At 57.6% G+C, this 26,769-nt stretch overlaps 2 protein-coding genes across 2 annotated transcripts; both read right to left on the bottom strand.

Moving 5' to 3' along the window:
• Positions 1-451: 451 nt before the first annotated feature.
• On the bottom strand, positions 452-26,452 carry LOC117653343 (phospholipase B1, membrane-associated). The gene is made up of 7 exons (XM_034398970.1): positions 26,140-26,452; positions 4,635-4,821; positions 3,175-3,388; positions 2,635-2,861; positions 2,073-2,393; positions 1,837-1,990; positions 452-1,449 (listed from the first exon to the last, which is right to left on the bottom strand). Exons 1-7 carry the CDS (start codon positions 26,163-26,165, stop codon positions 1,253-1,255), a joined length of 1,326 nt encoding a protein of 441 aa, XP_034254861.1. The 5' UTR covers positions 26,166-26,452; the 3' UTR covers positions 452-1,252.
• On the bottom strand, positions 26,299-26,769 carry LOC117653247 (histidine-rich glycoprotein-like). Its single transcript, XM_034398806.1, has one exon. The coding sequence runs from the start codon at positions 26,767-26,769 to the stop codon at positions 26,299-26,301; it is 471 nt and encodes a 156-aa protein (XP_034254697.1).

The following is a 26,769-nucleotide window of genomic DNA, read 5'->3' as shown; positions in this document are numbered from 1 at the left end:
ATCATTTTGCTCTGCGCCTTTCCCGACACTCTCAAGGTCGTGGAGCCACAAGGGTAGTTAGTTCGAAAATACCGCGGTCGCCCCCATCCCCGTCCGCAGCAAACTTCCTCCGCCGTCTACCCGATTCCCGGTATTCGCTGCTTCCCGGAATCGGAACGCCACCGAGTTCGTTTGCGCTTCCCCGAAATACGATGTCTTTCCCCTTCGGAGGCAGGCGCACCGCGCCGTGCCTGGTGGCCGCAGCCTCCGCCCTAACGAGAGCACCTCGGATTCAATTAGTACCGCCAACTGAGGCGTGCGCTCCCAGGACAAATCGCGAGCCAACGCGGCACGGCGTGGCGTGGCGTAGCGGCAGGACCATCCTCGTCCTGGGTTGATGATGATAGCGGGATCGCGAACAAGGTTGAATGGGGATTGATGGATGGGGCGGAAATAAGACACATGCTTTCCTTCTCTCACACACACCTTCAGTCTTTTCTTTCATTTTCTGTCGTTTTTTTTTTCGATTCAATACAAAGCTTTTCTCTGTACAGCATGCAAGCTTACACTACTACATAGTGAGCGCCGCTCACCGAGTTCAGTCTTTCACACATTACGCTAACATGGCCGCGGCTCTATATCACATTGTGCCAACGCGAGTGGCACGGAATAGCCTGAAAATAGGTCTACTCTACGAGAGTCCTGGTAATACTGTCGGGGTTGACACATTGGCACGTTCTCATTGGCTGGAAGTAGGCCACCCACTTTTGGGAGGTGAAGGCCCTTCCATTGTTATTTCGAAATAGTAAAGGCCCCTCATTTTCGAAGCACGTAGTAAAGGTTCCCAATCATTCGAAGTAGTAAGGCGTCCCCTCTGTTTCAAAGTAAAAGACCCCACTCTGTTTCAAAGTAGTGAAGGTTCCCTCCCTATTTCAAAGTAGTAAAGTTCCCATACTGTTTCAAAGTAGTAAAGGACCCACACCGTTTCAAAGTAGTAAAGGACCCACACCGTGTCAAAGTAGTAAAGGACCCACACCGTTTCAAAGTAGTAAAGGTCCCACACTGTTTCAAAGTAGTAAAGGTCCCACACTGTTTCAAAGTAGTAAAGGACCCACACCGTTTCAAAGTAGTAAAGACATCACACTGATAAAGGCCCCACACTTTTTCAAAGTAGTAAAAGTCCCCCACTCTATCGCAGTGTTAAAGACCTCCCAATGTTTTTCGAGGTAGAAAGGCCCCCACTGTCGCTACTGCCACGCGCCCCACGGTGTTCTCAGGCCTTGGCGGCCTCGCTGGAGGTGATGGCGTTGCCGGTGGACCGCTGGTGGTCCTTGCCGGCGGCGCTGTTGCCTTTGGTGTAGATGTAGGGGTGCTGCTCGGACGGGCACAGGAACCTCTGGAACGAGTTGAACCAGTCCATCGACTTCTCGCCCACGGGCTCCATCATGTTGTTCCACAGCGCGTTGGCCGCTGCGAATGGGAAAGAATAATCGATGAAGCTGGTTTTCAATCTTCTCCAAGGGTTTTGCATTGATGGGATTCCTTTATCGTCTGTTTCAAGTTGAAGGATTGTCCATCAAATGTGCAATCCGCAGGTGCGCAGTTGGCCAGAGACCAGCGGCAGTGGCCAAAACTGCAGACGCGTTTTGAGCTCCAGAGTCGCCCGATGGGACTTATCTAAACGTGTGACCGCACAAATGGATTGCTCTCCCAACGAGAAATCCATGGGTGCGGTCACGCGTGTGACTCGAGTCCCATTTAGCCATTCTGAAGCTCAAAACGCGTCTAGAGTTTTTGCCGCCTTTGCCGGTCTTCTGGCCCACTGTACAGGCGAGTGCAACTCAGGTGCCCTCTTACCTCTGGCGTAGCCGCGCTGGCTGAAGTGGAAGCAGTCGGGCGCCATGTATGTGAAGTCTGTGGCGTTTTCCGTCTTGAGGGGAAAATGCAGCTTGTGGGTGAAGGGCTGCACCACGACGGCGAAGTCGTCCGTCTGGAACTCGGGGTCCTCGCCCTGCGCAAGACAAAGTAGTGAGTTTAGTGACAGAACGTGACACACAAAGGGTTCACCAAGTCGATTTTGCAAAATGACGTACAATCTCCAGCTCCACCTGGATGTAGCGCTCGATGATGGCCTGCATGCGTCCGCGCATCGGCCTGGTGGGCTCGCCGTACAGGCAGGAGCAGGCCACGCGGCGCAGCAGCTCGCAGAACGGCGTGGTGTTCTTCATGGCGGGCAGGATGCGGCTCAGGTCGGGCTGCGTCACCAGGTTCACCAGGGTGCGCGGCAGGTGCTTCTTGAGGATGCGCAGGGCTTCCTTGAGGTCCTGCCGGTGCTGGTCGGGCAGGGACTCGGGGCTGCGCCGGTAGCACATGTCCGAGCAGAAGTCGTTGGAGCCGACGAGCATCGTGATCACCTGAGCGTCGAACAGGCAAACTTTACAAATCCAAGAACATTTCCAAAGGGTGACAAACTGTAGAACTGTGTGTACAGTGGTTGTACGAGTGCAAGACTTATTATGGCGTCTTCGCCACACATGTTGCCAATCGTTTTTGCCACCCAAATGTGGGTGGAGTGTGTTAAATTTTGTGCAGTGAATGTGGAAAGCTGTTCCTCCTTGAACATTTTAGAATGTTAATTTTGTGTTTAGCTTTTACCTTCCAGTCCTGCTGCAGATTGACTCTGGGGTCGGAGCGCATCCTCTTGACCAGGTTGCCGGCCTGCCACGGCAGGTCCTGGGTCATGGAGTTGATCTCGGCGACGTTGAACTTGGAGGCGCGGTGGAAGGCCCTGGAGTCCTTGAGGGCGTACCCGTACAGGTTCGGGTTGAACTCCTTCAGAATGTTGGGCAGCGTCAGGTACTCGCGCCACGTGCCCTGGCCTCCTGCAAGAGCCAGCGACGTCAACAGGATGCACTTTTTGACAAGCAAACACGATAATGCGACACGGGGCACTGTGGACCAAAAGACCGACGGAGGCGGTCAAAACTCGACTCGTTTTGAGCTCCAGAGTCGCTAAGGGGGCCTCGAATCGAACGTGTGACGCCACCAATGGGTTCTTCGTTCATTGAGGAATACGTTGATGGGGTGACGTTCGGTTCGAGTCCCATTTAGCAACCCTGGAACTCAAAAACCGTCTAGAGTTTTGTCCGCCTCCACCGGTCTTCTGGCCCACTGTAAGAGTGTGCAGGGTCTCACCGCCGGACCAGGACATGCCCCGGTTCTCGTTGGCCACCTGCAGCACGTTGAGGGCCATGGCGCCGTTGCCGGCCGTCAGCGAGTCCCCCATGGCGGCCACCAGGTCCACGTCGCCGGGCCGCAGCCGGTGCACCGAGGTGGGCGGTGTGTCGGAGCGCACCAGGGCCGCGGACACGTTGCAGGGGAAGCGCGGCTCGCCCACCGCCTGCAGGTTCTGCTCAGGCACAAGCAGGGCGCGCTTGTTAGCGGCGCGTAATTTGCGCGGGAAGCCTTCCGGAAAATGGCGCGAAACGCGCGTCGCGAACTTGTTGCGCCTGGCGGCTGGGCCAGCACAGTGCAGTGACCCCACGCTGGAGCGGCGGAAGGCGAACATTTTTTGCGTCCAGTGTCGTGAGAGTTGCCGACCTCTGCCTGCGTAGGCAATGTCCAGGCTTACTGGTTCGCCACCCTTTCGACTCTGGAGCGCCAAAGGGAGGTTTTGCGTGCTCCTGTGAAAACGCACTCGAGCGCGGCGTGCGCCTGGGCTGCAGGCAACCCAAGCGGCGCTGCTGCGGGAAGAGTTGCCTATGCGGCGCGACCAAGGCGCTGCCCACCAATCAGCGAACCACCTCGGCGGAACACACATCTTGGTTGACTTTTCTTGTTCCGAAGTTGTCACCACGGTGAAACAAGGCTTATGCCCTTTGCGAAACTTTACGCCCAAGGGCAAAAAAAAATGTGAATTTTGACCATACGCCCTTCCCAAAGGCTAATACGATTATGCCCTTGCAAGGGCGAAAGAGTTTTAGCCCTAAAGGGCGTTTTATGCGTTAAGTATGTTTCTTTGTTAGCTGTAGCTCAAAAACCTTGTTATATCAAGCTGCTTTCCTTTGTAAGTCTTAAAATAGTTTTTAAGGTTTTCTCAGTGAGAGACGACAAGTAAAGGACAAACAAAGACGACTAGTACAAGACGACAAGTAAAGGACAGAGACGACAAGTACAAGACAAGTAAAGGACAGAGACGGCAAGTACAAGACGACAAGTACAGGAGAGAGACGACAAGTACAAGACGACAAGGAGGACAGAGACGACAAGTACAAGACGACAAGTAAAGGACAGAGACGACAAGTACAAGACGACAAGTAAAGGACAGAGACGGCAAGTACAAGACGGCAAGTACAGGAGAGAGACGACAAGTACAACACAAGTACACGACGACTAGTACAAAACAACAAGTAAAGGACAGAGACGACAAGTACAAGACGACAAGTAAAGGACAGAGACGGCAAGTACAAGACGGCAAGTGAAAGACGGCAAGTAACGGTCAAAAAGAGACGACAAGTACAAGACGACAAAAGTACAGGAGAAACAGAGACGACAAGTACAGGAGAAAACGAGAAGCGAAACGTGGGATCCGAGAAAAAGGCGGGAAAAGGGTGAAGGAAAAGAAATGAGGTTCAGTGAGACAGACGGCGGGTCACCTTTCGGACACGCAGCACGCTGGCGGCGTGGGGGTCGCTGCCCTGGCCGCCGAGCAGGCGCTGCACGAACTCGTTGGAGGCCCTCCAGGTCGGGTTCAGCCTCGTCTCCAGAGGGGTGCGGGTGCGCGGGAACGAGTACTCGAAGGACGGCGACTGGCAGCGCGCCGCGGCCACCAGCAGCAGCAGCCTGGAAAACACCAAGACGACGCGGTTCAGAGGGTTGGGATTCTCGCACAGTGGGCCAGAAGACCGGTGGAGGCGGCCAAAACTCCAGACGCGTTTTGAGCTCCAGACTAGCTAAATTTAGCGGACTCGAACCGAACATGTGACCCTACCAACGGATTGCTCTCCGAACGAGGAATCCATTGGTGGGGTCAGACGTTCGGTTCGAGTCCTGTTTAGCGACTCTGGAGTTCAAAACGCGTCTTGAGTCTTCTGGCGCCATACAAGATGCGCCCACGAATCCCTGGTGTTTGTTCCTCTGGAAAGGCAGGCTGGGGCTCGCAATCCTCGCGACACTGCTGCATCCCCGTCATATTTCGCGCGCTAATATGGCCACACTGGCGCTCTGGCGGCGTGGAGCGCAGCGCGTGGGGCGTGGGCAAGGCGTGGGCGATGCCGAGGGACGAAGGGGAGGTGGAGGTCGGAGCGATGTTGGCATGTCCGCTTCGGCGATCAAAGTTTGCCTGGCCCAGCCCGGCCCAGCCTGGCCCAGGGGGGCGGTCGCCGCGCGTCGCTGGTGGCGCCCTGGACTCGCCAACACGTCCCGTCCCGGCAGCCTCGGCCCAGCCCGGCCCGGCCAGCAGGCGGCAAGCATGCTAACCTAACCAACATGGCCGAATCCGTCACGATTCTCTATACAGAAAACGACAGGGAATGAAATTTATCCAACCATCTCTAACCCCTGAACTTCTACTTCTGAGAACAGGACGCCGCGGTGACTTTTCTGTGCAAAAGACACCTCTCCGTGTCGATTTCTGCGGTTCGAGGAGCGTCACGGGCCACCACGGATAAGGCCCAAACGCAGAGGTGCGATGTGCGGCTGCTCCCGAACAAGGACGCGGCGACGCGACGTGACGGCCGCGATGTTGTGGACCGGTGCTGCCGGCGGCGGCGCGTCCTTGTTTAAAAAGCGGGACCGCGGAAAGCGCGAGTAAAGAGACTCGCTGCCGCGCGCCGCACTGCCCGGCATTGTCCGGCCCTGGCAAGGCGCAGCCACAGCCCTGGCTGCTAGCCGGACGCCGAGGTCGGGGCCGAGGCCCTCCGCGGCAGACTGATTCCGAGAGCCGTTTTCGTCGCTCTGTCCCTCTCGCACTCATGGGGCGTCCCGTGTAGGTGCGGCAGAGACGGAGCGACGAAAACGACTCTCGGAATCAGTCTGCTGGACTCGCCCCCCGGGGCGGTGCGCTGCGCGCTGTGCGCGGCCGCTGTGTCGAATGGATGCACTCGCTAGCCCAGGCCGGCCGGGCCACCGGGCACGTGCTTTAGATCCATTGTGTCCACACACAGCGACCAAACACCACACACACACACACACTTAAAAACCCAAAACCACGCATGCGCGCACGTAGAGGCACGCAAGCTGCTCGGGGGTCCACACAGGCATTGCTGTCAAGGGCGTGGGTGATATTGATTCCCCACCGCCTATATCGCGGGGGTGTGTTGGTTTTTGGGGGTTTTGTGTGTCTGTTTGGGGTGTGTTGATGGTGTTTGTGTGGGTCAGTCACTAAAGCGACACAGAAACCAGGCATGATGGGTTTGGTATTCATCTTCGGGGAGACGCCGCCGCCGCTGGCCACCACACACATGCTCTCCCAGACACACGCACTCTCACTCTCTCTCACACACATACAACGCAAAGACACAACACACGCACACACACACACACACACGCCCCGCACGCCCGGCCGGAACACGAGGGATCTAAAAAAACCCGCCCGCCCCGCATCCCGTTTGGGCCCGTATATCGATTGGGAGGCTCGGAAAAGGGACTTTTCATGCTGAATCATGAACAAACAATCATTCAGTTCACCGTCCCGGAAAATCGCGGCCCCCAGAGCGACGCGAGCGACGCGGAGCGTTGAGTGCCGCCGACTGACTGTCCGGTGGACCCCCTCGGGAGCATCAACAACGCTACACACCTCGCCCGCCCACGTCTCTGCGGAGAGGAGAGAGAGAGGGGAGAGAGGAGAGAGGGGGGGGGGGGAGAGAAAGGGAGAGAGAGAGAAAGACTAGAGATTTTTTAGTTTTTAAAATGATTTGTCGGGGGGATTTTATGTACAATAGAGGCCAGGCAATGAGTAATTTTTGTCACAAAAATGCATGCCGGCGTGATTGTTTCTTGAGGTTTTGATTGATGCATGATGCAGTAGAGAGACAGACGGACAGAAATTGGCTTGAAATTGGCTCCAAATTTTGGGAGTAAATCAAGAACCCCGGCTGGCGGGGCGCCCCAGTAAGCCACAAAGGTGGAACCCCTTCCAGCCCGCGGTCCCACAGCTGCTACCGACTCGACTACCCGATGAAGAGCGCACGCACGGTGCGGCGGCTTGGCTGCTCCGTCTCTGTCCCTCTCGCTGCTCTCCGCGACGCTCCTTGGGCTTCAGCCTCGGAGAGCGAAGGAGACAGCCCTCGTCTCACACACGGCTATCGATTGCAGCCCTGAGGCGCGGCGGTCGCGGCTTCCTGCTGACGCGGCCAAAGGATTTGTTGCCTTGATGAACCTCGAGGCCCTGGCCTCGGCCCTGGCCGTGCTCGCCCCGCCCCGCCCTGCGTACACTGATGCCGAGAGTCGTTTTCGTCGCCCCGTCTCTCTCGCACGCATAAGCGGCCCGTAAAGGTGCGAGAGAGACGGAGCGACGATAGCGACGCTCGGAATCAGTCTGCTGCCGAACCCATTACGGGCGCCTTGCACCGCCGCACCGCGGCTCTCATGGACCGCATGAATCTTTCATGGCACACACACCACACACACACACACACACACACACATGCCTCTTCCAGCACAATGGAAGGGATAGGAAATATATCACAAAGTCACTATGGGGCAATTAACTTTAATCGAGATCGACATTGTACGGCGTTTATGCTAATTCAAATTTGGCGCCAGGAATTCCCCAACGCGAAGCGGCGCGACTGTCGACTTGGTGCACTCACTCCCCTGCTCACAAAAACAAACAGAGACGTATGGAATCGGGCATAAATCGCCACTCAAGCAGCAGGTGTGCAGGCAGTAACCGTAAAATCAACAGGAGGGGTAATTCTGCTATCTCCACGTCGCGGCGTGGTGGCAAAAACCAGTGCCACACGTGAATACGGGCCGAGCGGCAGACATCCGTCGCGGCGCGTGTTTTGCTGCAGACTGATTCCGAGAGTCGTTTTCGTCGCTCTGTCTCCGTATAGGTGCGAGAGAGACAGACTGAGCGACGAAACTGACTCTTTGAATCAGTCTGCAGTTTCCTCTTGACGAGCTTGATCGATCGTAGCGCTCTCTGGCTCTGGCGGCGCGGCGCTTCTTGCTCTGATCGCGCCGCGTTTCGAACGTTCGCGCCACTATTAATTAGCGGACCACCCGCACTTCCCCCTCCACCAAGGAAGTCCGTCGTCGCCACGTCCGAATTGACCGTGCGTGTGACTGTCCGACTGTCGCTGCCCGCAGACTGATTCCGAGAGTCGTTTTCGTCCCTGTCTTTTCGCACCTGCACGGGACGCCCCATGAGTGCGAGAGAGACGGAGCGACGAAAAGGACTCTCGGACCACTGCACTGTCGCAAGGACACGGTCATCACGCGACTCTTCGAGACGGTGCGGCCGAGTCGAGACAAAGAGGCGCTAATTTGGCGGAATCGCGCCGCGAGAACGAAAAAAAGTTGAGGAAGAGAGAAGGTAAAAGTGTACCAGACGCTCGTCACCAGGTGCACCTACGTACTTCACACGGCCCGCAGTGGGCCAGAAAACCGGTGCAGGCGGCCAAAATTTCTCGACGTGTTTTGAGTTTCAGAGTCGCTAAATGGGACTCACTGAACGTGTGACCCCACCAATGGATTCCTCGTTCGAAGAGCAATCGATTGGTGGGGTCACACGTTCGGTCCGAGTCCCATGTAGCGACTCTGGAGCTCAAAACGCACCTAGAATTTTGGCCGCCTCCACCGGTCCTCTGGCCCACTGTGCGACGCAATGCTCTTTTTTTTCTGGGTTCACCGAAATGTTATTGATTCTGGCCGATGGCCGCCCGTTTGCCTCCAAATTCCCAGTCATTTTGTTTTCTTTGTTGTTGTTTTGTTGGCGCTGCCCTATGTTGCCGGGATTTGTCCTTTGATCCCGTCCAGATCGAGGCCGGAAGTGTGGCAAGGGTCTTTGATCACGGCATCCCCTTTGTAAAGTTGGCTGTTTCGAGCGCCGCGCAGCGTCGGCAAGCCAAAAAGAGCCAATATTGGCTGAGGCCAGACCTGCTGCCCGCCGGACGGCACGCCGCCACCGCGGCCAAAAGGCTCTGTTTGTGTGTGTGTGTGTGTGTGTGTGTGTGTGTGTGTGCCTCTGTGTGTGTGTGTGTGTGTGTGTATGTGTGTGTGTGTGCGTGTGTGTGTGTGTGCGCGCGCGTGTTTGTGTGCAAGAGTGTGTGTATGAGCGCGTGCCGCTGTTTCTGTGTGTGTGAGAAAGACGGTGTTGGAATGTGGGGAAAGGGGAGGGTGAGGATGTCTGTGCTAGGGTGTGTGTGTGTGTGTGTGTGTGTGTGTGTGTGTGCGTCCACTTACTGCTATTCAGCCTGTCTAAAGCTAAACCTGTCGCGCTACCCCCTCCCCCCGATACACAGCCTCGCTGGCTCCCCGCCGCCCTGCACCCACGCAGCGCCGGGCCGGACGTGCAAAATGGCCGTTGCTGAACGAACAAAAGGCCCAGGGGAGCGCTAAAGGGGTGCGGTGGAGAGGGGGGGGGTGCACGGGGTGGACAACAGAGGTAGGAACGTAGGAACACAAACAGAGGGCGGTCCCTCGCACGCAGAGACACCAGAGGGTCGTCTGCGGATTTATAAATACATTTTTGCTGTCCGCTGTCCGTTTCAGCAGTGCGCGACTGTACCGCCGCGACGAGGCTGGCTGGGCTGGCGCACGGAGCGATCCCCGCTTCCACCCCGAAGGGTGGGCCACGCAACAGCCGGCAACCCTGCAGCAGGTACACTGTATTACCAGGTACAGTAGTCGGCGCGGGCAGTGGACTGATTCCGAGTAGGTTTCTCTCTCGCTCTCGGGGGGCGCTTCGTACCGGTGCGAGAGAGATAGACCCCCCCGCAGTGTGGAATCAGTCTACAGGCAGCGGGCCAGGCCGAAGGGCTGGAGGTGGGCCTTCAGGAACCTGGCTGGAGTTTGGTCAAATGAACCCGAAACAAAAACCAAAGCGAGAAAGCCGCACTGAGAATCCAAACGCTATGAGTATAGCGTCAATTGGTGCAATGAAAAAGCATTGCACATGAAGTGCAATGCCTCCCAATTCCCATGCATAAGCATAGGGCCTTCTCGGGAAACATTGCACCAAAGGTGCAATATGGCTGAGGCATTGCACGACGTATGGTGCGATATCACAGCGCATTGCACCATACGTGCTATACTCATAGCGTTTGGAATATCAGTGCGCGGAGAGCTTCTGGCTCGGCTTCGCGTGGGGAGGTAGCGGGGGCAGGGGGTGGCCCTTGCTCGGCTGGCCGGTGGCCGCTGGCTCTCCTGCTCCAGTGTCACCGGACGACCGGCCATAGGCCTGGGCAACAGGAAACACCGCCACCGGCTCGCAGTGGCCCCGTCCACTGTGGACTGACTCCGGGAATCGCTTTCGTCGCTCTGTCTCTCTCGCACCTATACCCTAGACTCCGACGAAGTCCCGGCCCATAGGCCCCGATACGACCCCGACCCGGCCCCGACCCGGCCCCGACCCGGCCCCGACCCGGCCCCGACCCGGCCCCGACCCGGCCGAGACCCGGCCCAGACCCGGCATAGACCCGGCCCAGACCCGGCCGAGGGGCCGGTGGAACCCGCCACAGTCCGGACTCACGGTGTAGGTAGACCACTCTTCGGATGGCGCACTCTTGCACCGTGGCCGGACTTGGCCGGACTCGGGCGGGTGGACTCTGCCGGGGCTTGGCCAAGGCTTTGCCGGGTCCCTATAGGGTGACCGGGTGTCGGCCGGCCCGGCCCCTCGGCCGGGTCTGGGCCGGGTCTTTGCCGGGTCTGGGCCGGGTCTCGGCCGGGTCTGGGCCGGGTCTCGGCCGGGTCGGGGCCGGGTCGGGGTCGTATCGGGGCCTATGGGCCGGGACTTCGTCGGAGTCTAGGGTACGCGGGCCACCCCATGAGTGCGAGAAAGACAGAGCGACGAAAACGGCTCTCGGAATCAGTCCACAGTGGCGGCCGGCGGCGGCTCTTTCAGTCGGTGACGTTTGGAAACTAATACCGGACTGTGATGCGCCGCCATTGGCAAACTCCGTCCCTTCCAGTGGAGTCGCATCCGCTGCCACGGGACGCACTGCACTGCAGCAATGCTGCAGGACGGAGCTGCAAGTTGGACCACGAATTGAGTAGCTGTGCGTTGCCTGGCCTTCCCGACGACGGACCATGTTCACAGCCGCAGGCAGCTCCGGCCGGCAGCTCAGTCTAGTGAAACTGAAGCGTAGTTCTACGCTTCAGTCCAGCATTGGAACTACACTGTAAGACCTTACGTTCCTCTTGAAGTGTACTAACTTCGCTTCAAGAATTGTGCCCCCATGCAAGAGGAGCGCGTGAACTCTGGTACTCCTCAGACTGCGCTTTACGAAAGGAGTATTGTCACGGCTTAGATTTAAACACACACTATTTTTTGTGTACAATTTTGTACGGGACATCACAGTTTTTTGTGCACACGAACATTTCGCACATATTTTGTACAAAAAACCGCACAAATTTCCTCATTTTTGTGCGAAATCGCGTACAAATTTGTACGAAAAGTTCGTGTGCACAAAAGACTGTGATGTCTCGTACAAAATTTGTACAAAAACATTCAGGGTGTACTACCGGATTTACCAGTGTACTTTTCTCCTACCTACAGTGGACCTTCCCAAAGCTAGCTTAAATAACCCGGTAAGCCCGGTGCGGGGCACAGGGCCCTTTGAGCGAGCAAGGCGGTCCACCGACTGCGCTGGATACTACGGACCAACTAACTTGCAAACTAGAGACAGGGCGACGTTGACAAGATAATAATGGGGCCTTCTAGTCGGCGATGCTACCGTTCGGACCCGTTCGGATATCGGATGCCAACTACTAAGGGGCGGGCAGAGGGCGGGCGAACAGCTGTTAGCCACCCCATGGCCGAAACCACCGACATCCAATATTGTGTGGGAGGCATAGCGAGCGCGCCTTGCCAGCCTAGCCGGCCTGGCCCAGCCTAGCAGGGCGACGGCGGATCCCTGGATCGCTAGGAATGGTGAATAAGTGGCCCGCCTGAACCATGTGGCCTTCTGCCTCAACACCGCACAGTGGGCCAGACCGGCGGAGGCGGCCAAAACTCTACACGCGTTTTGAGCTCTAGAGTCGCTAAACAGGACTCGAACCGAACGTGTGACCCCACCAATGGATTCCTCGTGCGGAGAGCAATCCATTACACTGTTAGAAAAGTCTCGTAGAATCTACGACATGGGTCCCAACAAAACGTGCTGTTAACAAAATATTGCTGTCATTTCAACAACACATGTTGTTATGACGAGGAAAATCAACAAACAGTGTCGTTAAATAAACGACATATTCTTGTTCCTTGATATTAACAATATATTGTCGTCACTTGAACAACCATGTTGTCACAACCTTCGGCTGTCGTTTGAAGGTTTGTCAAGAAACAAAAAAGATCATCGACATGACAGATACTGCGGATGAAAAGACGCACTGCTCGATGGAGCTCTCATGGCCTAATGCAAGGGCGTGAAAGACTGTTAATGCCCTTACGAGCGGAGTTTTTATGCCTTTGTGTTACCAGTGTATGCAATAATTTCATCAACAGCATCTTGTTGTTGAATCAACAATAGACCCGGCCTGTTATTTTAACAATACATTTCTTAATAAAAATTAATCAACATTTTGTTGTTGATTCAACGACATTTGTTCTGAGAGTGTAGTTGGGTCACACGTTCGGTTCGAGTCCCAATTCGCGACTCTGGAGCTCAAAACACGCGTAGAGTTTTGTCTTGTCCGCCTGTGCCAGTCTTCTGGCACACTGCGCACCGCCGCGCAACTTCAGGACTTCTGCGGCTGCGCGTGAAAAGGATCATTCCCGATTCAGCACACCTACACTGTAGGGTAGGTCCTACAGAGTGTGGGTGCTTTCGGGGAACCCCGGCACCGGGGTACGTACAGTGGGCCAGAAGAACACCAGTGGAGACGGTCTGAATTCCGGACGCGATTCCAGCTCCAGAGTCGCTTAGTGGGACTCGAACTGAACGAGTGACCCCACCAATGGATTCCTCATTCAGAGCGCATGAAGTCACACCTTTGGTTCGACTCCTGTTTTAGCGACTCTGGAGCTCAAAACTCGTTTACACTGGTAAAACTAAGGCGTACTTTTACGTCCTTCGTGAAGCGTACATCCAGCACGCCGCCCTTCTTCAAGCGTACAAGAGTTCATGCGCTCCTTTCTTCCTATCTAAATGTAGGCCTTTGGGGGAATTGCCTTGAAGCGTAGTTTCTACGCTTGAAGAAGGGCGTACAGTCTTGAAGCGTAGTTGTACGCTTGAACGAAGCGTACAACTGCTTTAGTTTTACCAGTGTAGTTTTGGCTCCGCCGGTCTTCTGGCCCACTGTGCGGCGGCGCCCCATCCATAGGTACCTCCGGCTTCCGTTCTTCCCGCATGCCCTCTTCAAGTAGCAGCCGGCTCCCTCTGCGGCCGCAAGGCTTGCCAGCTCGTTGCAGGGGCGTACACGAACCACGATTCGGCAGCAAACAATAAACCACACACGGAATGCTTGTTGTTCCAAAACCTGTTTTCGTTGGATGGACTTTACGCGAGAGGATCACGGAAAGCTTTGCGACCGCTCCCGGTTTCTTTTATCGCGTGGCATTAATTAATTGAATTGCAGCCGCGAATCGTTGTCGCCGCGCGGAAGCCGTGCATCGCGCCAGCAATCGGCAGCCTGCAGACTGATTCCGAGAGTCGTTGTCGTCGCTCTGTCTCTCTCGCACTCATGGGGCGTCCCGTATGGGTGCGAGAGAGACGGAGCGACACTCGGAATCAGTCTGCTGCAGCCTGCACTTGGCGGGGCGAGGAAGCAGAATGACGCGTCTTGCCGTCTCACAGTGGGCCAGACGACCGTGGAGGCGGCCAAAACTCAAGACGCGTTTTGAGCTCCAGAGACGGTAAATGGGACTCGAACCGAACGTGCGATCCCACCAATGGATTGCTCTCCGAACGAGGAATCCATTGATGAGGTCTTTCGTTCGGTTCGAGTCCTGTTTAGCGACGCTGGAGCTAAAAACGGTCTAGAGTTTTGGCCCGCCTCCACGGTCTTCGGGCCCCACTGTGCGTCTTTTATTTTCATTTCGCGCCCCGAGTGGGGCGATGATGTCACCGGACGCGTCATGCGGAAAACGGAGCCGTGTCGCACCGGCACCCCTTTTGGCTGTTTTTGGGCTGCTTGAGATGCCGCGCGGGCCGCGCGACGCGGTGGAGCGTTGCGCTGGGGGGGAAGGGAGAGGAAGGGGAGGGGAGGGGGAGCTGAATCCTGGAGGAATAAAAAATGCCCGCCGTGCTATGCAGTCCTGCCAAGACAACGCAGTCGGGTATTTTTACACTGCGGTGGCTGTGGCTGAGAGGCAATTTGTTTTTAAAAGTCCGGTCGCGGCGTACAGTACACGACAAGAAAACGATTTCGTTCCTTTTTTGGGCCCAGGGGTTTACTCCTAGAAGGTTTTAAAAAACGACTCCACATTTTGGGGCCGAAAACTGTGTGGTTCAGCACTCGTTTTCTCTGACAAGTCTTGGCGAAAACCACTGTTGTGCTGCCCGTGCCGCCTCTCTCTCTCTATCAGCTCTAAGCAGGCGCGGATGCAGGGGGGATGGAGTTTTTGCCCCCACCCCCCCCCCCTAGCCCCTAGATAGCCGCCTGGAGACGTAGGCAAAAAGTGCGACTTTGCCTCTGTAAGTACTCTACAATTCGAAGAGTGTACATGGTATGCTCTAACTGGAGCATGCCTGCAAGCACGCTCTAACTAGCGCATGCCTGCCAAGCATGCACTTACTAGCGCATACATGCCATGTACACGCTTCCTGATGCAGACAACTCCCTATCTCTTATGCACTAGATGCATGCTTCAGTTAGCGTGTACATGCCAGGCATGCACTAGTTAGTGCATGCCTGGCAGGCATGCGCTAGCTAGAGCGTGCTTGCAGGCATGCTCCAGTTAGAGCATACCATGTACACTCTTCGATTTGTAGAGTAGGCAAAAAGTGCGAATTTGCCTCCCCCCCATAGGCCGCCTCTGGATCCGCCACTGGCTCTAAGTGGATGAAAATTGTGTGTAGAGACAGAAATCACGCATTGCTGTTCGAAGATCCTGACAGCATTCACTCCAGTGCAATGTATTTACTGTCGGCGGCGGCGGCGCGTCCGTCTGTTCGAGTGGCGATCGTCGCGGACCTTGGCAGTGGGCGTTGCCGCCAGCCCTGCCAGCCCCGCCAGCCCCGCCAGCCCCGCCAGCGGTAAAGAGGAGGCCGAGCTCTACCGGAATGAGCGCTAGTTTACGACGAGAAGAAGGCAGTAAACGTGTTCAACACGCGGTTTGCGTTCCGCGAGGAAACTGGAAAAAAATGACGGATTTAACTGCGTGCGCCAGGCAACGCGCACCTAGCGCTGGACAAACACGCGCCAATGTGTTTTTCAGGCAGTCTGATCAGAAACAAACTGCGCCTGACGCAACCTCCCCGTGAGGACACTTAAGTGCCCTGTGTGTACTGAGTACACGCTTACGCTTAATCGAGTGCTCTATGTGTGTACCGAGCGCGTACATACTTTGGGTTTACAGTGTGCTCGGAATCAGCCTACTGCATGACAAGCAAGCGCCCCCGACGCATGCGTCACTCTTGTCCGTGAACGCAAAGGAAGCCGCCAGGCGCAAGAAGTCATGCATCTGTAAAGGCGGGCGCCCCAGGCGACCAGGGCGGCCAGGCCAGGGACCGTCCACGCACAGTGGGCCAGAAGACTGGTGGAGGCGGCCAAGCTTCCAGACGCGTTTTGAGCTCCAGAGTCGCTAAACATGACTCGAACCGAACGTGTGACCCCACCAATGGATTCCTCGTTTGGAGAGGAATCCATTGGTGGGGTCACAGGTTCGATTCCAGCACCATTTAGCAACTCTGGCGTTCAATACCCGTCGATGAATGATAGGCCGCCTTCCGCGTTCTACTGGCCCACTGTGCGACGCACTCTTGTCCGTCCGTGAACGAGAAGGAAGCCGCCAGGCCAGGCGAAAAAAAGTGGTGCATCTAGGCGGCCGGGCGGCCGGGCTGTCGATGCGTGCGTCACGTCAGCGTGGCGGCAGTGGCGTGACGTCACGGCCGGACTGGGTCACGGGGCCCAAGCGGGGCCGCAGGCAAGACGCCGCGACGCGCCGCGACGCGAGGCGTAATGAAGGCCCCTTCTTTCTAAGCTAAGGGAATAAGTTCCCCCTTTCATTAAGCGCCTTTGTCCCAGATAGGGGTGTTGATTGTTTGTGGAGGGGTCGCGGCGCGGCCGGGGCGCTGCGGCGTCGCCGTCGAGGCTGAGATGGCGGTTTCGAGTTAGCCGCGGGGCACGGCAGGGCCCGGCGGATTACCCACAGGACGAATTTCGGCGCGCTGTCAACAGTGCGACCGCAGGCCCGGCGACTAGAGCGCCAATTTCTGCTCAACGGTAAGACTTAGGGGCCGCCATGCATAAAACGACTTGTAGGGATGAAAATGCCCGGAAAGTTTCCGGAAACATTGGAAAAAAACAGTGTTTTTTTTCGTTTTTTTCCCTGGCCTCGGAAAAATTGGAAAGATTCAGCCTGAAAAGTAGGCAAAAAGTCGGGCATTTCGCCTGAAAGTAGGCTAAAAGCATACCTTTAACCCTACTGTGAACACGATTCTCAGTGCACTCAAACTACTTATACCCTGTTATGACTCCTTCTCGTGCGTTTTTTGAGCTTGCTGTTGTTAATCTCGGGTTGTCAGTATAGGTAAAGTTGTAAAAAAGCACAAAAGTGGTAGGTTTAATGTTCATAGTGCTTAAAAACTAATTTTTTTTTTTTTTTCCAAATTTTCTGGGTTTTTTTCCAACTTTTCCGGTTTTTTTCCAACCCTTTGAAAGTTTCCGGAAAATTTGCATCTCTAACGACTTGATTTTCAAACGCAATTACGTCACTTTTTTTCCCTCACGCGTGTCGCTTGAAACGGCCGCCGTTGACGAGGTACGTCGCGAAATTGCCGCATTTCGGTCGCGCTGGCGCTTTCCCTTTTCCCTTTCCCCCGCGACAAAGGCACGGCGTTGATGAAGGCACTCAGCGCGACCGGCGCGACCGCGAGGCGCTGTGTCGGTGTCAGTGTCAGTGCGCGAAGCCGCGAACGGCGGGCTGGAACGGCACCTCCACCTTCAACTCGCCTCCCTTCGCCTCCCGCGGCAACTATAACCGGGTAAGGGCGTAGGGACCAGGCCGTTACCCTTCCGGGAAAAGGGTGCCTTCCCAGGCGACCGCAGGCCCGGCGACTAGAGCGCCAATTTCTGCACACGGTAAGACTTAGGGGCCGCCATGCATAAGACGACTTGATTTTCAAACGCAAATACGTCACTTTTTTCCCTCACGCGTGACGCTGAAACGGCCGCCGTTGACGAGGTACGTCGCGAAATTGCCGCATTTCGGTCGCGCTGGCGCGTTCCTTTCCCTCGCCGCGACAAAGGCACGGCGTTGATGAAAGGCACTCAGCGCGACCGGCGCGACCGGCGAGGCGCTGTGTCAGTGTCAGTGCCGCGAAGCCGCGAACGGCGGGCTGGAACGGCACCTCCACCTTCAACTCGCCCTCCACCTTCGCCTCCCGCGGCAACTAAACCGTAATGGGCGTATGTGTGACAAGGCCGTCATCGCCTCTTCCAGGAAAGCGTGCCTTGCCGGCCCGCGGACCGTTACCCCGCTCGCACCGAGAGTCGTTCGTCGCTCTGTCTCTCTCGCATCACACGACGCCCTATGTGTGCGAGAGAGACAGACGCAAAACGACCTCGTCATCAGTCTGCTGCTGCAGAGGCAAATCACCGCTCAGTTTTCCCGACGTAATTGTCCGTCTGGCATTGGCGCCATTGACCGCAGCGACACGCAGCGCTTTCGTCGCCCCGTCTCTCCGCGCGCCGTCGGAAGTGCCGCGAGTGCGAGAGGCACGGAGAGAGGCGTCGAATAAGCGAAGCCCGCCACTTTTCCGCGGACGGACGGCGTGACGACGCCGCGGTCGTCGCGAGCTGGCGGCGGCCGTGACCCCGCCCGCCCGCCCGCCCCGCCCGCCCCGCCCCCCCCGCCCAGCCCCGCCCCGCCCCGCCCCCCCCGCGCAGCCTATGCGACCGCGCTGCACCGGCCTGCACTCTGCAATTTATTAATGCTTGTCGAAGTTACGGCGGCGCGGTACGCGCGGAAGCCGCCCTGGACGGCGGGACTCGAATCGCGGCACACTACCAGGAAAACGGCGACGGCGTCGAGAAGCTATACCAGCACTCTGATTCCGAGAGTCGTTTTCATCGCTCTGTCTCCACTCCCATGAGAGCGAGAGGGACAGAGTGATGAAAAGGCGACTCGCGTAATCAGTTTAAGGAGCTGCGCGCTGTGCTACTCCACCACAGGCCACAGCGGCACAGCCCGGCTGTAGACCGATTCCGAGAGTCGTTTTGGTCGTTTTCGTCGCTCTGGCTCTCTCGCACCTCTACGGGACGCCCCATGAGTGCGGGAGAGGCAGAGCGACGAAAACGACTCTCGGAATCAGTCTACAGCCGGGTGGGCCGCGGCGGGCGGCCGCCACGCACGTGTCCTGCCATGCGGTCCACGGGTCCACGCCGCGGCCGGCAATCAAGCGGGCAGGATTTTGGCGTGGAAGGTTTGCGGAGCCGCCCGGCGCGTGCCGCGGAAAAGTACGCTGACCACACTGGGAATTTTCGGCGGCGCCCCGACCGGCCACCGGCCGGCCCGGACCGGGCACAGTGGGCCAGAAGACCGGTGGAGGCGGCCAAACCTCTAGACGCGTTTTGAGCTGCAGAGTCGCTAAATGGGACTTGAATCGAACGTGTGACCCCACCAATGGATTGCTCTCCGAACGAGGAATCCATTGGTGGGGTCACACGTTCGGTTCGAGTCCCATTTAGCGACTCTGGAGCACAAAACGCGTCTAGAGTTTTGGCCGCCTCCACCGGTCTTCTGGCCCACTGTGCCGGGCCGGGGCAGAGCCAGGCGACGGGCCAGGTGGGGTGGGGGGCCGGGTCCAGTGGACAATTGACCCCCACTTGGCCCCTTGATAGCCGCCTGGAAGGTAAGCAAAAAAGGTTCTCTTTGCCACACAGTTAGGCATAAAGTGTACTTCTTCATACCCCTCCCTCGGGTTGGCTGTGGACCCGCCACTGCTGCTACTTGCGAGAAGCGGTAATTTGCGAGAGGAGGACCAGCAGGGTGCACAGTGGGCCAGAAGACAGGACGAGGCGTTCAAAATCCCGGACGTTGGATTGAGCTCCAGTCGCTAAATAGGACTCGATCCGAACAAGTGACCCCACCAATGGGTTGCTTGCCGAACGAGGAACCCATTGGTGGGGTCACACCTTCGGTTCGAGTCCCATTTAACGACTCTGGAGCTCAAAACGCGTCTACGGGTTTGGCCACCCGGGCCGGTCTTCTGGCCCACTGTGAGGTGGCCGGTGCCCAGCCCGGCTCCGTGCCCGAGGGACGGGGAAGTACCTCTGCAGTGTTTGGGAGACACGAACCACGACGCAGAGACGGAGTCCCAGCAGCACCGTGCACGTAGTGCTGCAGGCGTGCGGGCTACGTCGCTGCGTCGCTGCGTCGCTGCCTCGCGGTCCAGGCCGGCCGAGGCTGGGGCCGGGGCCGCCGTGAGCCAAACTCTAACTACTGCTTGACAAAAGGGAAAAGCGTTGGCTTTGCCTCGCATAATGTGACTCCGCATACAGAGTTGGGGCGCACTTTCCGCGCATCAAGACAACGGAGCTTTCGGAGGCGGACTCGCACTACTTGCGAGTCGCACAGAGAAAGTGAATGAGGGTGCCACTCGGAGATTTGGCCGCGAGGAAGTTAGCATGAGCGCCTTGTTTAGTTTCCTCAAGGCCAACAGTCGCCGAGGAGTGGGACCGGTTTGAAGCCCCTCGCAGTCACCAGTGTGCCAGTGTGAAGAGAAGATCCCGAGCAGCGCTCGTACAAGTCGTTATGACTGGCAATCGACAAGGCAAGCCGAAGTTTTGGTCCGCGTCCAAAATGAAACAATAACACAGGCGAGACAAATGGTTGGCTCAACACTATTCCTTTTATAAACGTGATGCAAACCCCTGCTGCCGCCGTGTGGAATGATTCCGTGAGTCGGTTTCGTCACTCTGTCTCTTTCGCACTTATGGAGCGTACCGTATAGGTGCGAGAGAGACAGAGAAACGGAAACTGCTCTGGAAACAGTCTGCCGGTGCAGGTGGTGCAGACTCTGTTCCTGCCCCTAGGCCCAACACTCAGCAGCATCACAGTGGTCCGATTCCGCGCTGCTCGCACTCCTCGTTCCATCTCACTCGCACTTATGGCGAGGGGGTAAACACTTCAAGAAATCGTGTACAGACTACTCGGTATTACGCTGTATTACGGAGGTATTACACGTGTATTACGGCCTTAAAATGCAAAAATTTGGCACATTTGACCCGAAAAAGGTATTACGACCACGTGTATTACGCGTAATACACGGTTTTTGTGTACAGGGTATTACGCGAGTGGTTACCCCCTCGACTTATGGAGTGTGCCGTAAGGGAGCAGAGACAGACCAACATGTGCGCATGTCGCATCAGACTACCAGACACAACGAGCGACGAACAGCAAAACAAGCAGCGCACCAGAGCCTGCGATCGGGTGGGTAAGCTGCCGCGTTCTCACCCGCCGTCCCCGGCCGGGTGAGCGCTCTTACCCGGTGCCAGCATGCCAGCACAGGTTCAGTCGGCGCTGGCCGGCCGGACCTAGACTGACACACATACACACTCACTCACACGTAGCGGCCAGCGGCGGCGACCAGCGCCCGATCGACGAGCCACAGCGCCGACGGCGAGGCAAAACCAACCACAGCCGCGCCAAGCGACTGACGGGCGTCAGGCGAGTGGCATCTCGCTCTCTCACTCCCATAAGCAGCCAACGAGTGCGAGAGAGACAGTGTGTCGACTGGCGGCTCGCTGACTGCCGCCTGCCTCGCCGGCGACGGCAGCGGGCCGCGCTGGGCTCGGGTCGAGCCGTCGTCGGCACGCTGGGTCTGTGCACCCGTGGTGGGTAGCGCGTTACCCGGTCACCTCAACAGCGGGTGGGTCTGGGTCTGGGTATGGGCCGGCTGTGGCCGGGTGAGCAAGTCAAAGAGTGCCAGGCCGGCCGGGTAGCGCTCGGCCGCCTTACCCACCCGATCGCAGGCTCTGCAGCGCACAGTGGTGCAGAAGACCAGTGGCGGCGGTCGAAATCCCGACGCGTTTTGAGCTCCGCGCAGAGTCACTAAATAGGACCTGAACCGAAAGAGTTACTACCCCACCTATGGATTGTTCTCCAAACGAGGAATCCATGGGTGGGGTCACGTTCGCTTTGAGTCATTTTTAGCAATTCTGGAGCTCAAAAAACGTCCGGGATTTTGACCGCCGCAGCCAGGGGACCCCTGGCCCACTGTGCAGCTGCTCCCCACCCACGGCTCAGCAGACAACGCGACAAGAAGCGAATATTCTGGAAACTGAAGGAGTGTGGCGGAAGGGGGAAGGGGGAAGCAGGGCAGGGGGAGGGGGCGGCGGGGCGGGCGAGCATTGGGGTTGATTTTGATCGCGCGTCTGAGTGATGGCGCTCATCCGTTATCCGAAGACCACTCTCTTGCCTGATCTCCTGTACCGCCCTCTTCTCCGGGGCGCCGGAGCCGCTGGGGGCCGCGAGGCCTGCAGACTGATTCCGAGAGTCGTTTTCGTCGCTCCGTCTCTTTCGCACTCATGGGGCGTCCCGTGCAGATGCGAGAGAGACAGAGCGACAAAATCGGTCCGCTGCAGAGCCCCGGGTAAGAAGAGGGAAAAACGATGGCGGGGTCCGCTCTCCAGGAACGAGAGGCCCTCCCCGCCCCCTCTCGCCCCGGGCCGCCTTTCCAATGACAAAGGACGTGGGTGTTGTCGATCCAGCCAGCCATCCAGCGAGCCGGCTCCCTTTTTGCCCTCACGGGCTCTACGCCCCCCCCCCTCCTTCTTCCTCCCCGGCTCAACAACTTAGGTGGGATTAAAATTTCTCGTCCAACGAGATTAGTTTGCGACTTTACCGTATCTGTGTGATGGGCGCTGCGGAGCCACGGCGGGTTGCGGGGCCGGGCGGGCTAAGGCGGGCCGCGTACTCCCCGGACGGCACGGCTGCCGGGCGTCAAGCCTCCCGTATCTTGATAACAAGTTCACCAGCCGCCTGGTTCCGGAGCATCGTCGCGCCGCTCTGTCTCTCTCGCACGCAAGCGGCGTCCCGTGGGGGTGCGAGAGAGACAGAGCGACGAGGCGACCCTCCGGGATTCGGCGGCAGTGCGTTGATTCCCCGCATCCCCTTTATCCCTCGGCCCGCCCGTCCCGTCCGTGCAGGGACGGGGATGCATTGCCTCAAAACTTGTTTTCGTGTTTCTTCAAGTTTGTTCGACGGGAAAAGTTTGCTTCTTTTCCCGGTGATCGCGTCGCTCATGTCACCGATGTGAAAAGAATAAAAAAAGAGGAAGGGAGCTGGCGAATCTGTTCACGAAGTAATGGCCGAGGAGGGGCGACTTTGTCGATTTTTTTTCGGTGCTCCTCTCTCGACCGCTTTAGCCTGTCCCGCGGCAGCTGGTACTTGCTGTGATATTCGGGCGCCCGAGAAGGAGAGGGGGAGAGAGCACACGTCGTTTTTCACTTGGGTTCAGGCTGAAACATGATTCACGGAGCAAGGCGAGAAGAAGTCAAGTTGAGCTGATTCGATCGGTTATGTAAACCACTCCAGCGGTGGCATCGGTCGGGAGGTTTGATTGAGCAGCACCTCTTGAAACGCCTTTTCCCACATGCCTCAAAACATTTGCTCCGCGAAAAAGTCCCCAAGTCCCGGAGCTGTCTTCTGAGACGGGTTTCGAGCTCCAGACCAGACTCGCTACATGGGTCTCGAACCGAACGTGTGACCCCACCGATGGATTTACTTTTTGGAAGACACATCCTGGTTGCTGGTTGGGGGTCACACGTTTGGTTGAGCTCCATTTAGCGACTCTGGAGCTCAAAACGCGTCCTGAATTTTGGCCGCCCCCACCGGTCTTCTGGCCCACTGTGCGACAGAGAGGGAGGTACTGAGCATAATTCATCGAAGCCGTGCGCGGAAAAGCGGCGGCTCCAAATTCCGCCGCCGGGCTATGCGATGAAATATGCAAGGCGACACAACGTCGCGGACCGGCACACTGGCGGACCGCCCGTTCCTGGCCGCTGCACAGTGGCCCAGAGACCGACGCCGTCGACCAAAACTCTAGACGCGTTTTGAGCTCCAGAGGCGCTACACAACACTCGAACCGAGCGTGTGACCCCACCAATGGATTCCTCGTTCGCAGAGCGATCCATTGGAGGGGTCACACGTTCGGTTGGGGTCCCATTCAGCGACTCTGGACCTCAAATCCCAGACCTCCTCCACCGGACTTCTGGCCTACTGTGCGACGGCATCCAAGCCGGCGGTCGGCACACTGTAAGGGGGCGGTGCCGCGCGACCCGGCCGACCCGGTGACGCGACGGATGCAGGCGGGGAAAGAAGGAACTCAGGAAGACGGCGGCGTGAGCCTGGTCAGTGCACTTGTCAAGGCTAGCCAGCCGGCCAGGCGTCGCCACGCACTCACTGCAAACCACGCCACGCCACGCCGCGCCACGCCACGCCACGCCACGCCGCGCCAAGCCACGCCACGCGCGAACCGGTCCTTCGCGTGGACTGGCGCGGCAGCCTGGTGGCGGCACGCACCCGGCGGTCACAGTCACGGCCGGCGCAGCGGCGGTCTTCAATAATTCGGCGGCCGCGTTCATCATCGTCGGCGAGGAGGCTGCAGACCGATTCCGAGCGCTCTGTCTCTCTCGCACCTATACGGGACGCCCCATGAGTGCGAGAGAGACAGAGCAACGAAAACGACTCTTGGAATCAGTCTGCCGAGAAGGCCGCCCTGGACGCCGCTTCAAGTTTCCAGAGCAGACAAATTGAGCTGGGCGGCGCTTCCCTCCGCGGAGGTGCTTCCCTCTACGGCACTGCAAATTCGCCTCACGTTCCGCGCCGCTCCACGCACCGCCTTCTTGTTATTCCAGAGTCCGGGAGACCGCCAGCTATCTCGCGTCTACATCGGCTAAATTTCTGTCCAGATTCGAGCAGCAGGGAAGGTGCAAACGAAAAAGAAACAACAGGCGCGTGCCAACAGGCTGAGTCCGAGGGAATCGGTTTCGTCGCTCTGTCTCTCTCGCGCTCGTGGGGCGACTCGTGAAGGTGGGAGAGAGACAGCGACGAAAACGACTCTCGGAATCGGTCTGCAGACTCCGAAGAAGGCGTCGGCTTTTTCAGCACCTGGCCGCCGACGGTGCTAAACGGAAACCAGGGCTGCCTCCGCGTCGGCGGTGGCGGCGGTGCGACGCAGCCCCCAGCCGCCGGCCGCGCCGCCGACGCCCCGCCAAGGACGCTCCCGTTCTAGGCAGGTTGGTTCCCGCCTGGTTCCCGCTAGCCTAATTGGCAGTGAAGGTGACGAGGGGCCGCGACCTTGGCAAGGACGCGGTCAAGGCCGCGCCGCGGCGCCGCCGTGGAGTCCCTGAACCACGTAACGCCCCAGCAGACTGATTCTAAGCGTCGTTTTCTTCGCTCCGTCTCTCTCGCACTCATGGTGCGTCCCGTGTAGGTGCGAGAGAGACAGAGCGACGAGAACGACTCTCGGAATCAGTCAGCGGCGGTGGCGGCGGAGCAAGCGAAGCGGATCACAGTGGGCCAGAAGTCCGGCGCAGCGGCAAAAACTCCTGACGCGTTTTGAGCTCCAGAGTCGCTAAATAGGACTCGACACGTTCGTGTGACCCCACCAATGGATTGCTCTCCGAACGAGGAATCCATTCGTGGGGTCACACGTTCGCTTCGAGTCCTGTTTTGCGACTCTGCAGCTCAAAACGCGTCAGGAGTTTTGGCCGCTGCGCCGGTCTTCTGGCCCACTGTGCGGATCAACGGTCTCGGGGTGCACGGCCGTGCCGGAAGACGCGGAAGACGCGGCGTGTGCCGCACCGAGAACGTGTAGATCGTGGAGCTCGTGGAGCTCGTGAGGGTCAACAGGTTCCCGCGCCGCACCCGCCGCCAGCCAGCACACTCATTCCGAGAGTCGTTTTCTGTCTCTCTCGCACTCATGAGGCGTCCCGTAAAAGTCCGAGAGGGACGGAGCGACGAAGACGACTCTCGGAATCAGTCTTCAGGAGACGAGCCGCCAGGACCCTCGGGGATAATCAGTCCGCCATTACGCCAATTGCGCGAATCAGTGATTCACGCGTCGCGACCCGCGTCCCTCGCAAAAAGAAACGTCATTGAACTTTGCGTGCGCCTGCGTGCGCGCGTTCAATGAGAAATCCATTATTGCTCGATTATTTTTTTCCGCGTTACCCCCCGCGAGCGAGCAGACAGGGACGCGCGCAGCAGGGTTGAGCAGGGTCAGGCATAGCCATGGCCAATGATTCGAGCCGGTGCGTTCTGTGTGCTGTACTGTACTAGCTGGAGTGGAAGTTTGGCGCGTGGATAGACCGAACCGAACCGGCGGTACGGCAGGTAATGGTTTGCTTCCATTATAAGGCACTCACTACTGGTCAGAAGCGATTTTGCTGCGTGAATATAATTGCGTCGTGTTGACTGCCTACACGCTAAACAAATATATGTTGCGTGTTAAAGAGGAAACTTTTTAAAAATTATACTGTTTCATTTTTTTAGCGTTTGGCACTCACAAAAATAAAACCTAAGCATAAAAAAGGATTAAATTTTGAAGGAAAACAATAAAAAAAATCTCGGTTAAGTTTCTTAAAAAACGTTTTGGAAATTTGGACTGCAAAATGTGCACACTAAAGTTCTTTATCAATATGACGCAAGAAAAAATTTCTGGCCTGGAACGCGAGCCATAAAATAAAACATAAACTCAATAACTTTGAGTTGAAATTTGATTTTTGATTTTTAGCGCGGAGCTTACCGCACAGAACAGAATCTCTTTTGGGTCGGCATAAGAGGGGGGCAAAAAATGAAGAGATGAGGTGATAACACCAAAGACTTACATGGCGAATGCACGTGGAGACGGCATGGCTGGGAGATGCTGCGACACGGTCAACAACACGTCTTGCTTGCTTCCAGCAGCCCGACGCCACTCTAAAAGTGCACTATGAATGGTAGCACAGCACTGGTCACTGCGTCACTGCACTGCAAGTCACTGCGTGTCACCGCACTGGCCGCGGTGGGCGGTCGTCGCTGGGGCTCCGTGGGGCTCTGCGGACCTCCTCGTGGACCTCCTCGTGGACCTCCTCGTGGACCTCCTCGTGGACCTCCTCGTGGACCTCCTCGTGGACCTCCTCGTGGACCTCCTCGTGGACCTCCTCGTGGACCTCCTCGTGGACCTCCTCGTGGACCTCCTCGTGGACCTCCTCGTGGACCTCCTCGTGGACCTCCTCGTGGACCTCCTCGTGGACCTCCTCGTGGACCTCCTCGTGGACCTCCTCGTGGACCTCCTCGTGAACCTCCTCGTGGACCTCCTCGTGGACCTCCTCGTGGACCTCCTCGTGGACCTCCTCGTGGACCTCCTCGTCGAGCGCCACGCACAACACAAGGGGGCCGGAGCGCACCGGGTATGGCCGGACTCGGGTATGGGCACCACTCCACTCGTGGGTCCACGCGGTCGCCACTGCCGGCAT

The sequence above is a fragment of the Thrips palmi genome, unplaced genomic scaffold (assembly GCF_012932325.1).
Source record: "Thrips palmi isolate BJ-2018 unplaced genomic scaffold, TpBJ-2018v1 HiC_scaffold_8, whole genome shotgun sequence".
Lineage (NCBI taxonomy): Eukaryota > Metazoa > Arthropoda > Insecta > Thysanoptera > Thripidae > Thrips > Thrips palmi.
This window is presented reverse-complemented; position numbering and strand designations above follow the sequence as displayed.